At 43.7% G+C, this 12,173-nt stretch overlaps 1 protein-coding gene across 5 annotated transcripts; it reads left to right on the top strand.

Moving 5' to 3' along the window:
* Nucleotides 1–7: 7 nt before the first annotated feature.
* Nucleotides 8–11,875, top strand: DHCR7 (7-dehydrocholesterol reductase). 5 transcript variants are annotated; one of them, XM_030038915.2, is made up of 9 exons: nt 729–903; nt 949–1,043; nt 5,373–5,476; nt 6,340–6,562; nt 7,316–7,406; nt 8,072–8,285; nt 8,756–8,960; nt 9,858–9,989; nt 10,579–11,875. In XM_030038915.2, the coding sequence occupies exons 2-9, from the start codon at nt 972–974 to the stop codon at nt 11,041–11,043; spliced, it is 1,506 nt and encodes a 501-aa protein (XP_029894775.1). In that variant the 5' UTR covers nt 729–903; nt 949–971; the 3' UTR covers nt 11,044–11,875. The 5 variants fall into 5 exon arrangements, with proteins under 5 accessions (XP_029894779.1, XP_029894776.1, XP_029894777.1 ...); XM_030038919.2 differs by lacking the exons at nt 729–903; nt 949–1,043 and adding an exon at nt 8–86; XM_030038916.2 differs by lacking the exon at nt 949–1,043 and having other exon boundaries at nt 721–845.
* The last annotated feature ends 298 nt before the right edge of the window (nt 11,876–12,173 follow it).

The raw sequence follows: 12,173 nt of genomic DNA, 5'->3' as shown, positions 1-12,173 counted from the left end.
TGGTACCCCCCGGAGCCCGGAATAACGCGAATGCAGTCTCAGCCCTGCGGGCTGCGAAGACGTGTCCCTCCGAACAAGTTCGGGGCGTGAGTACCGGCGCTGGCGGGAGCAGGGTCCGGAGTTTTGCGCGTTATTGGCGATTCAGCACCGGGGAGGCAGCCGCCGGGGTGCAAACCCCGAGAGAGGAGCCCAACGTCCCGCCTCAGGTGTCCCCCACACACCCGGCTGCCGGCAGCCTCCTTACAGACGGGATTGTAAATTAATTCTGCGCTAAATCGCCTCCTCGGACGTCGGTTCCCTTTCTCTCAAAAACTTTTGTTCTTTTTAGCGATCTGACTCGAGCTTTCCGAGGCCACCACTGCCCGCAGCCTGCCTGCTCCTTCGGGCTTTCTCAGGGGAACAGCCACGAACTACGCCTTCCCCTCGCGCTTAAAATCGCCCTGTGCAAAACGCCGGTCACCGTCACTTTACAGGCTCAACCGGACCTGCCTTAACTAGCGGTGCCCGCCGTTACGGAGGCGCGGCGAGGGCAGCGGCCGAAGCCGCCGCCGCTCCGGCCCCGCTCGCACCGGGGAGGGCGCAGGGACCCCGCGCCCACCCTCTGCCGCCACGCCCACTCCGTCTCCTCAGCCCATGGGTTGAGCGCGCTCCACCAATGCGGTGGCGCGGAGTGGAGGGGAGCGCGGCGGGGATTGGCCAGAGCGGTGGGGCGGGGGCGGGGCGGAGAGGCGTCGGCCTGAGGAGAGCGGGACGGCCGCCGGTAGCGGCTGAGGTACGCCGTGGAGGTTGTTTTTCCGCGGGAGAAGCTCCGCTGTGGGAAGGGCTGTACCGGACGGCTGGTACCGGTGAGTGAATTGTCCTTGCCTGGTGAGTCGCCCCTGCGCCGTCTCCGGGTAGCGGGCAGCGTCCGCCGGAACGGCGAGCCCGCCCGTGCGCGGGGTCGCGGGTGCGTACGGACCTCACCGAGAGCCATGTCGGGCCTCGGCGAGGAGCGGAGGGGCGAAGCGGGGCTGGAAGGGAGCGTTTGCGGCGCCGTCGGCTCGGTAAGTGGCCCCTGGCTCCGGAGGTCGATTTTAATTTGTGCCCCCGCCCCCCCGCTCCCGGTAATATTCCCCGAGGTACCCGTGTCTCGCATGAGGGGCCTGGCGTACGGAAAGGTGCTGCCTGTGTGAGTCTGCTGAACCCGTCCTGGGCAGCCTGCTGCTCTGTTCCTCTCAAAACACGGGGCTCTGTGGAACATTGGGTGTTAGCTGGGGATTTTCCTTTGAAATACATATTCGTGAACAGGAGTCTGCCTTACTTTTGTAGGACAAAATCTAAAAGGGTTTTTTTGCCACGCTTCCACTTGGTTGAGATTTTCTCCAGTAAGTCCAGAGCATGCTGATGAAAAGCATCAAACACATTTATTGTTATTGCTTGGAAGGACTTTATGTGGGTGAACTGTACGTTAGATGTGTGGCTTAGGCACCAAATGGGGAGAGCTTCCAAGCGAATTGTGTGGTTGGCATGATTATTCCTTTAACACAGTGTGAGCAGTAATGCAGTACTTCATCACTGAGCCCTGAAGTTTGGACTCAGAGAAGGAATTCTCTCTGGAGTTCTCTGTCCAGGTGATATTGGAATCGTGAATTTTGCTTCAGGCTCTTGTTAAGAAGCTGACTAAATGGTTTGAGTTTGTGTGGCAAGGTGTGGTAGCAGGGAGGCTACAGGAGTGGTTTATGTGAGAAGCTCCTGGAAGCTTTCCCTCTGTCTGATAGAGCCAATGCCAGCTGGCTCTGTGACAGACCCACTGCTGGCCAAGGCTAAGCCCATCAGTGACAGCAGTAGCACCTCTGGGATAATGTATTTAAGAAGGGAGGCGAGGGGGGAAACCTGTGCAACTGCAGCCAGGAGAGAGGAGTGAGAATATGTGAGAGAAACAACTCTGCAGACCCCCAGGTTGGTCAATAAGGAGGGGGAGGAGGTGCTCCAGGTGCCGGAGCAGAGATTCCCCTGCAGCTCGTGGGGAAGACCATGGTGAGGCAGGCTGTCCCCCTGCAGCCCAGGGAGGTCCACGGGAGAGCAGATCTCCACCTGCAGCCCAGGGAGGACCCCACGCCAGAGCAGGGGGATGCCCGAAGGAGGCTGGGACCCCGTGGGAAGCCTGCGCTGGAGCAGGCTCCTGGCAGGACCTGCGGCCCCATGGAGAGAGGAGCCCACGCTGGAGCAGGTTTGCTGGCAGGACTTGTGACCCCGCGGGGGACCCATGCTGGAGCAGTCTGTGCCTGAAGGACTGCAGCCCATGGAAGGAACCCACGCTGGAGCAGTTCGTGGAGAACTGCAGCCCTTGGGAAGGACCCACGTTGGAGAAGTTCATGAAGGACTAGGGACCCCATGCTGGAGCAGGGGAAGAGTGTGAGGAGTCCTCCCTCTAAGAAGGAAGGAGCAGCAGAGACAACGTGTGATGAACTGACCCCAATCCCCATTGCCTGTCTTCCTGTGCCGCTGCAGGGGGGAGGAGGTAGGGAAAATCGGAAGCCGAGTTGTGCCTGGGAAGCAGGGAGGGGTGGGGGGAAAGTGTTTTTAAGGTTTGGGTTTTTTTCTCATTATCCTGCTCTTATTTGATTGGTAATAAATTAATTTCCCCAAGTTGAGTCTGTTTTGCCCGTGACAGTAATTGGTGAGTGATCTCTCCCTGTCCTTCTGTCAACCCATGAGCTTTTCGTTATATTTTCTCTCCCCTGTCCAGCTGAGGAAGGGGAGTGATAGAGCAGCTTTGGTGGGCACCTGGTGTCCAGCCAGGGTCAACGCACCACACTAAGGGTTAAGGAAGGCAATACTTGGGGTGTGTTTAGTGGGCTAACAGAAAGCTTGCATTAACAGAAATTGAAGTAGTTACTAATAGGAGTATGATTTCAATGGGAGTCTTGATCCGGAAATATTAGCATGTGTTGAGTGACAGACAAATAGTTCTGAACATGAGACGTTGTTACTGCCAGCATAGCTGTCTGTTGGACTAGGGTGTATCTGTTTCGGGGAATAGTCCTAAGCAGGCACTTGTTGTTTAAACTGCTCTGTAGAAAGGCAAAACTTGGTGGCAATTGCTGGCCTTTAACTAGGGGGGAGGCATGGATCCTATATGCAACCTATTGAATGCCAGCCTTTCTGGTCTAGCCAGTTCCCAGTTACAGTAATTGGATGCTTATCCTGTTTCTGCATTGTCTGGTAGGAGTAATGACAAACTGTGGGGGTGGGTTGGTGGGTCTTGCACAAAATCCCAGGTGCTGCCAGCTGCAGGCAGGCTTTTTACAAGGGCTCAGCAGACTGAGCAGGTTTCAAATCCGTTATGCTGAGCTCTGCAAAGTAGCTGGGCTGTTTAGCTAATTAAGAGCCTAAAACAAAACTAAACACCGTGAAAATTCTCAACCTGGGATTTATTTTCTGGGTCTCTTCTCTAAGAGGCATGCTTTCTCAGTAGGACTGACAAATCACATGGAATCCTTGGGAATATTCAAAATTTAACTGGGCAAGGTGCTGAGCAACCTGTTCTAAGTTGTCCTTGCTCTCAGCAGGGGCAAGTGAGGTTGGACTAAACGATGTGAAAGGTTTCATCTGACCTAAATATTTCCAATTCTGATGATTCCTGAATAAGAGCTTTTCTATCTTGGTAAAATTCTTAGTAGTATTGTAACTGTTCCTTGTAAGAACTTGCACTACTGTTGTAAAGCAAAACCAGTGCAAATAACTGGAGTAAGCTCCCACGCTCTAGCCTTGATACAGTGAATCTCCTGTCCTATCTTTCTTCTTCTATGTGAACAGTAACCTCCTCTTGAGGTTGTTTCATGACTTGCTTTAGAAACCTTGTCAAGAAAGTATTGATACCTGGAAAAATGTAGACATCTGGCTGAAATCTGAGCTCAAATCTAAGCCAGAAGTCTGACCATATTTTAAAATGTCTCTGCTGAAAGGTAGGGTGGTAGTTAGCACTTACGGTATTTACTATTTCAATTATCCTAAGCTTCCTGCCACCCGTGTATCTTCTTGCATTCTTTGCTTAGGATTTCTGCAGAACCAGGCTGGCAAAGGGGAGTGATTAGACTTCTTCTCAGATTACTTCTGAAAATAAACACTTTTCTTGAAATGTGTTATGTGAAGGAGATTTCTGCAGAGTAACACGATATGTTTTAAATCTGAGGGTGGCACGTTATCCCTGTGGCTGGGCTGGTCCTGTTTTAGAAGTCCTTACTTTGGCATCTAAACATCTTCCTTTTTCATAAGGTGTCAGGGAGCAGTGAGAGCCTGCTGCTCCCTAAGGGGCTGGGAGCTGCGAGCTCAGGGGGGATAGCACGGCTGCGGGCAGGGCTCTGGTGGAGCTGGAGACAGTACTCATATGGTGTCACTGGGGCAAGGATTGATGGCCCTGGGATGGGCTGAAACGGGTATCCCGGCCCATGGGCAACGCCGGGGAGGCCCTGGGCTAGGCCGGGCAGGGACGGTAGGGCCTGGTAGTGTCTCCAGGGCCCTGACAATGTGTTGTATTGTCATTTCTGTCTCAGTGGAAATGACGGCTGGTTTGAGTTAAAACATCAAAGCCTGAAAAAGTACAAAACTAACAACTGTTAGCAAATTCTCCCTTGAATGGAAAACTACAACACTCCATGTGTTTTAGAGTCTATACCTTCCCATGAGACAAAGTTCAGGAAAAATACCTTTTTTTTTTTTTTTTTTTTTTTTTTGGATGGGGAATTACCAATGGTCAGATTATAGGATGATCATCTTTAACAAAAGAAGTATTTGGGCAAAGCAAAAGAAAGCTGTAATGCATGTTCCACAGTGAGAATTAGGTGTTGCCTAGTAAGTCGACCTCTGTTCCCACTGATTTCTGATTTAGATGGGAATATAAACTGTCCTCTTGTTTTCTGTGATGTAGCTGACATATGGAGCGAGGCGTCTGGGGAAAAGCTCATAATTTGCCAAAGTCCAGGACAGGTAATGTTACAATAGTAGCAATTTCTCTGATTAAGAAAGGCAATTAGTTACAGACCTTTATTTTTAGAGGTTTATAAGAACGCAGCAAAACACTTTTTTCCCTTTGCATCTCGCATGTAAGTAATAAGCCATATATTACACAATATGGCTTGAAAGAATTTTCCAGTTAGCAAGAAGTTTAATGGATTACTTTGACATCAGTGTTTTGATTATGTTTTGCTGAATAGAAGATAATAAGGAATTGGGAAGGATTTTTTACTTCCTATCCTCCTCCCCCAAATTTCTTGCTGTCAGAAGGCTATATAATAGCTTTAATAACTTTTAATTGTGTTTCTCCTTTGTAGAGCCAAAAGAATTACTGAGAACCAGATGGTGTAATACCATGAGTATTTTCTTTCATACAGGACATGATGGCAGCCCATCAGGAGAAAAAAACTTCTGAAGAAAGAAAACACAAAAGCACCCAAAATGATACTCAAACATCTCAAGTCCAGTGGGGAAGAGCATGGTGAGAGAAGCTGATGACCTAATTAGTCACTGTATTTCAAATTGGTTCATACTTTTATAGATGTTACATTCCTTTTAAACTTCACTCTATTAATAACAGATTGTTGCATTGCCCTTCCGTTGAAAGCTCATGGATAATGAGCTGTAGTAATGGATGCCAAAAAAGAGTTCTTGAAGATTTTTAAGATAGAGAGCTTGCCAGATGGCTTGGGTTTAACAAATCATAAAAATCAGTAAAATTTGTAGTTCCTTCAAGGGCTGAACAAAATATTTCTTGATATTTGGAAAACAGGCATATATCTGTGGTATTGCCAGCTGACATCTCCTGCTGTACCAAGATTTATGAGTCATATCCCCATTCTCAAAGAGTGTGCAAATATTAGTGGAGTATTGCATTGCAGCTGGAAACAGCTGTGGGTGTTTATATGGCTTGCCACTACAGACAGTGTGTGGTAGAGCAAGTTCAACTTCTGGCTGTCCAGGGTCTGTGTTTTCTGTGTTTCGAAGTTTTGCATGATATTCTTGTGATTCTGTTACCACTTCCAACTGAAGACTCTACCAGTTATACACATGATTGCCATCAAAAACATGAAGGCTGTAATAATAATCTGCTTTTTGGAGGGGAGATATTATGTATTCTGTTGCTCTGATCAACTAGCATAGTTTTATAACAGTTTGTGGTAAAGTATGTAACGTGCTAAGTTTTTTATAGCTATTTGACCCAAAGAAATGTCTGTGCCCTGAAAACAATTTCAGTTTTCATCCGGTTAGTCTAGAAGGTCCACTGAAAACATTGCCTGACTTAATCAAACCACTGTTCTAACTGAAAGCTGGAAAAAAAAAATGCCCTGTTTTGGATTACAGGGAGGTGGACTGGTTTTCCTTGGCAAGCATCCTTTTCCTGCTCATGTTTGCGCCACTTATCGTATATTACTTTGTAATGTCCTGTGACCAGTACCAGTGCTCTCTGATTGACCCACTCATTGACTTGCTCACGGGGAATAAACATCTGTCTGACATCTGGAACAAGACTCCTACACTGACCTATAGGGCTGCTGCCATCTATGCCCTTTGGGTCACTTTCCAGGTATATATTATTGAGTTATGATCTAGATGTAGTGGGTGTTTTTTTCAAACAGCTGTTTGATTAATCCTTTTACACAAAGGATAATGGAATGTTGCACTGGCATTTACTCTTTGGTGTTTCTCGCTTCCCATGGCTTTTTGCAACCCAAATGGAGCTTATGCACTTGAAAAATAAATATGTGGGGAATATAAACAAATATTCCCTGTGTGATACTCCTTGTGCGACATATTCCTTGATGTGGTTTTTAGGTAAAAGCAACTATATAACAGCAATACCAATTTGTTTTAAGTTAATACAGAATAAATATATCATAAACTAACACTGCAGAAGGGGTAATATTTTCTATAGACAGACACTAAAAGAACATTCACATATGAAATATAACTAAATTTTTAAAATATCTTCAAACTTACCAAACTACTCCAATTTTTTTCAAATTGGAAGACAACATGTAACACAGATAAACTACAAAATAAAAGGGTAAGGACCTGAATCTAGTTACTGACTGTCCTGCCTCCCCACCAAAAAAGGATGACAACCATACATGAAGTACATCTTCAGAATTGTTTCATAGCTTGGAAATATTACTAGTCTAAAATCACAACAGCTAAATCTTGCTGTATTTGCTTATCCAATACTTAACTGAAACTGTTATGTATTATATTTGGTACATGTATGAAAGGGATAGTGATTTCGGGGGGGGTGGGTGTTGTCTTGTCTGTTTTTGCTGTTAATACATTCTCTCTCTTCTAGGTGTTTTTGTATGTGTTCGTTCCTGACTTCTGCCATAAATTTCTTCCTGGATATGTAGGAGGTGTACAAGAAGGTGCTGTCACCCCTGCTGGTAAGTTCTTCCTTAGAATATATGCACACCATACAATCTTTTAAAATGATAGTATTTCTGTACTTACAATCTTTACTGACCCATATGTATCTGGAGGAAATGTGGACGTAAATGCTCTCACCTTCTTCATATGTTTACTTCAAACAAAAATACCTATGTCATCTTTTAGAATAAATTACAGAATTTCTATCTCCTACTGTTAGTAAAATTATTGATATGGCAGGCCCCATACCAGCAATGGAAAAATACAGATTGATAATTTTGGCTCTTAAAATTGGCAGTGAACTATTGCTAGTATTTCACAGTGCAGTTGCACCTGCTGAAGCTAAGTTAACCCATGAGACTTGAACAAAATGCGTGATGTGAACTAAGTGTGAGAAAGGGTAACTTGTTACATTAGTCAATTTTAGGGGAGATTCTAAATTGACTGTTTTGTGAAGCTAGAGTGAAGAGAAAAACTCAGCCTAACAAAGCCTGATGGTTACAACAGAGTCTAATGAAACTTTCAGAAAAGTGCCACAAGTTATTTAATTGGGAGGGCGAGGGGAGCGAGGTCATTTCATTAGCACTCGATTGAGCTTCTATATATTGTATGCATATCCATATTAATAAAAAGTTGTATTAATGCAATGTCACTAACATTCAAATTTTTCTTCAAATTTTAGGTGTAGTGAATAAGTATGAAATCAATGGACTTCAGGCTTGGATCATTACACACGTGCTTTGGTTTGCAAATGCCTATTACTTCCACTGCTTCTCACCTACCATCATTTTTGACAACTGGATTCCTCTCCTGTGGTGTGCCAATATCCTGGGATATGCAGTTTCCACATTTGCAATGATTAAAGGCTACTTTTTCCCTACCAATGCCAAAGACTGGTATGTGATTTTTAATAATGAAAGAATACTAGGTAATTGGACATGTAAATTGAATGCTGCACAGAATAATAATGAGAGAATATATTTTACTGGCACAGATAGATAGGCCAATATATGACTGTGGTTATTTGCTTTGTTAGCACCAGCCTCTGTGTTTCTTGCTGCGTGTCATGTGACTGGCAGCCTCAGTGTCACAGATATATCCATCCTATCTGTGAGAAATAAGTAAGGTTATAGTTAGACTGTTCAAAAGTGTTACCAAGAATAAGCTAGGGTACGTCTGAAGCTAAATTTTATCTCTACCAATGTAATGCTTTGGTTGGGTCAGTTTGTGTTATCTTGTACAACTTTATGTGGGTTTATGATTTTTATTATCATTACATCAAGTGAATCTGAAATGTGTAGTCAGAATAGTAATTATCTGTATTTGTGTATAACTGCATACATTTCTAATTTTTTATGCTTTCTAGCAAATTCACTGGGAACTTCTTTTATGACTACATGATGGGGATTGAATTTAACCCTCGAATAGGAAAATGGTTTGATTTCAAGCTATTCTTCAATGGGCGCCCTGGTATTGTAGCCTGGACTCTAATTAACCTTTCCTATGCTGCTAAACAACAGGAGCTGTATGGTCAAGTAACTAACTCCATGATCCTTGTCAATGTCCTTCAGGTAAATTCAGAGGAGGAAAATAAGAAACCAATTAGGAAATAAAGTAGTATTAAAGTAGAAAAAAACCTCCTTGCATTGCAATTGAACTTGCAGAGTTTTTCCTGGCCTAAACAGTCTCATTCAGTGATAATGCACTGGGACTTGCTTCTTTGGACACATGTATTCATTTATTTGGACGTGTGTATTCATTCAGAGTGCCACCAGTGGCATGGTCACGTCTGCACCAGCAGATTTCAGGGTAAACTTAAATTAAGAAATACTTTTCTGAGCCTAAGCTCTGGAAACAGGCTTACCTGATCTTGAATCCAAAGAGAACAATGACAAATTCCACGGCTTTAGTTGGAGCAAGACTGGGCAGGGGTTTTTCTGAGGGGAGCACTGCACCTAACTTTTCTTGTGTGTGTGAGAGACATGCAGAGCTACAGATGTCTCCACACCTAAAAATAGCCAGTCAGGTGCTATGCTCTCTACTGAAGAGATCCCAAAGTAATAAGTACAGATAATAGTTTGGATTTATTTACTGGTATTTGTAAATGGAAGCCTACTCAATAGAAGCTCTATTCCCCCTCTCTGTAAGGATAAGACTCTTAAAGCTGAAGAGAGGAAGGGGTGGTCAAATATAAGTACACTTCCTACGTGTATGTCCTTAAGTAGCACACTTGCCTTAGTCATCTTGCTTAATATTGCTTTGCATTACTTATGATTGCTTTATCTGTCTAGATGGAGTATATTTGTGTGATATGTTCTTCTTAATAACCTATTTTTGAGGGGTTAACATAAAAACACAAGTCAGTTTTGAGATCTTATCACAAGACAGCACAGAAAGATTAGGCTGATGCTGTTAAACAGAATAACTAGTGACAGTGCTGTTATTAATGTGAAACTATTCTGTTTCAGGGTATTTATGTTTTGGACTTCTTTTGGAATGAAGCCTGGTATTTGAAAACCATTGATATCTGCCATGATCATTTTGGATGGTATTTGGGCTGGGGAGACTGTGTTTGGTTGCCCTACCTCTATACTTTGCAGGTAAAATTGGGGTACAATACATGTTTGGGCTAAAAGGAAAGAAACTTTCCAGAAATGTTCTCCCCAGCAGTTTGATTTCTATCTTAAATTGTTTCTAGACAGTCTGAATGTTGAGTAACCATTACAACATTCTTTGTAACAATGTACTTGCAGGAAGGCCTACTGTTCCTGCATGGAATTGACATCTTTTCCTCTCCTTCTCTTCTCTTGTGCCCTTTTCTGTAACTATCTATTGTGTCTCTATTTTTCTAAATCCTTTCAGTTCCTTTTTATACTTCTGCATGTTGAGGGTTTTTTTTGGTGAGTGGTGGTTTGTTTGTTTTGGGGTTTTTTTGCTTCTGTCCTGGTTTGTTTGCATCCCTGCAACTTCTCTCTTCTAATTGTTCCACCTAAGGAATAGAACTTGAGAGAGAGAAAATGTAGGATGCAGAGTTTTCTGAAAGTTTTCCACAGTTTTACTTATAGGGTGGATTTTCCTATTCTTTCTACTCATCTATTCTGCGTCACTGTAGGTCAAGGGATTAGTCTGGCATCCTGAGCATATATTTCAAGTAAATCACTGATTGTCTCTTTTTTTTCTGCTTCCTAGGGTTTGTATTTGGTTTACCACCCTGTCCAGCTGCGCACAGCTAATGCCATAGGGATCTTGATGTTGGGCTTGATCGGTTATTACATCTTCAGAATGACCAACCACCAGAAGGACCTCTTCCGTCGTACAAATGGCAACTGCAAGATATGGGGGAAGAAACCAGAGTATATTGAGTGCTCCTACATGTCTGTGGATGGGACCAAGTACTACAGCAAACTGATGACCTCAGGATTCTGGGGGTGGGCACGCCATTTTAACTATACAGGAGATTTGATGGGCTCCCTGGCCTATTGCCTGACTTGTGGGTTTGAACACATCTTGCCTTATTTCTACATTGTTTATATGACTATTCTGCTAACCCACCGTTGCATTAGGGATGAACACCGTTGTTTCAGCAAATATGGGAAGGACTGGAAGCGTTACACTGCTGCAGTGCCTTACCGGCTCATACCAGGAATATTTTAAGGCTAACACAGAATCCATGGGAAAGAAAAAAAGAAACCTTTTTTGGAGGTGAAGAGAGTTTATCCACGTAGTTAAACTTACAAAAATATTTTGTGAAGGACGCTCATATGGTTCTGAAGGAGAAAAGGTGGCTGGACGATAATCCTTGCTGTACTGAAGGAACATGCAGTCAGACTCTATTAAAGTAAATGAAATGAGGCACTGAAATGGCCTGTTTTTTTAGAAGACTGTCTTACCTGGAACTTCCCCCCCCGCTCCCTCAAAATTAACTTGGAATTGAAGAAAAGTTGCATGTATTGAGGCTCCTGAAATCTCCCAAAGCTGGGAGGAAGCCTTACCCTTCAGAGTAGCAGGGTTCTGGAACCAGTTTCTAGTGACTTAGGAGAGGAGGAAAATAATTGTGTGATCTCTTTATGAAAGAAATTGTATGATGTGGTTGCTTGTGACAGTCATAACCTACAGTCAGTAACTCCCCAGAGGACGTTTTATTGTTTGTTGCTTTTCAAGAGATTAACCGGGGAAATACTGAACTGGGGAATCTCATCCTAATCTGGTGTGTGGGAAGATTTTTATAATCTAATAGAAATATTTGTGAAAGCTGGTATAAACTGGTATAGCTCAAAAGTTACGCTAGTTGACCGCACCTGAGAATATGGTGCATGACCAACTGGGTATCATTTTGATACTGAAACCAAACTTGCTTTGTGAAGATACTGGGCATACATTCACTTCTTTAGTGTGGATAGAAAACTTGGTTCTTTATCACTTGTACAAGATCTTATTTGTAAAAATTTAAGAAATAAATGCTTGGTTCCAAGACAAGTAAAAAATACTGCTGATTTTCCATTCAGCTATTTCTTTTCTTGTTACATAGTTGTCTTTCAAAGTTACCGGATTCAGAAGGAGCTCTTCAAAGAGTGTAATTCCAAGAGCTGGTTCAAGAATGCGTAAAGGAGAAACAAATAAAAAGAAAGAGGGATCACAGCATTAACCATGCATCTTGTAATGGGCTTGGTAGTTACGTTCAAGCTGAAAGACTTGATATTTTCTTATTTTTACATATAAGTACACAGATAGTTTTTGCAGTAAGTAGATAACTGTGTAAATTGGTTTCTTGTAGGAGCTGCCAA

Source organism: Aquila chrysaetos, chromosome 16, assembly GCF_900496995.4.
Source record: "Aquila chrysaetos chrysaetos chromosome 16, bAquChr1.4, whole genome shotgun sequence".
In the NCBI taxonomy this organism is placed as follows: Eukaryota; Metazoa; Chordata; class Aves; order Accipitriformes; family Accipitridae; genus Aquila; species Aquila chrysaetos.
The sequence above is the reverse complement of the archived record's forward strand: the minus strand, read 5'-3'. Positions and strand labels throughout refer to the sequence as shown.

Excerpts from the sequence above, each read along its gene's own strand:
- DHCR7 (XM_030038915.2), top strand. The coding sequence starts at position 972 with ATGTCGGGCCTCGGCGAGGAGCGGAGGGGCGAAGCGGGGCTGGAAGGG. Across the intron at positions 6,563-7,315 it reads CCCTTTGGGTCACTTTCCAG|GTGTTTTTGTATGTGTTCGT; the intron begins GTATATATTATT and ends TCTCTCTTCTAG. Across the intron at positions 7,407-8,071 it reads AGGTGCTGTCACCCCTGCTG|GTGTAGTGAATAAGTATGAA; the intron begins GTAAGTTCTTCC and ends TTCAAATTTTAG.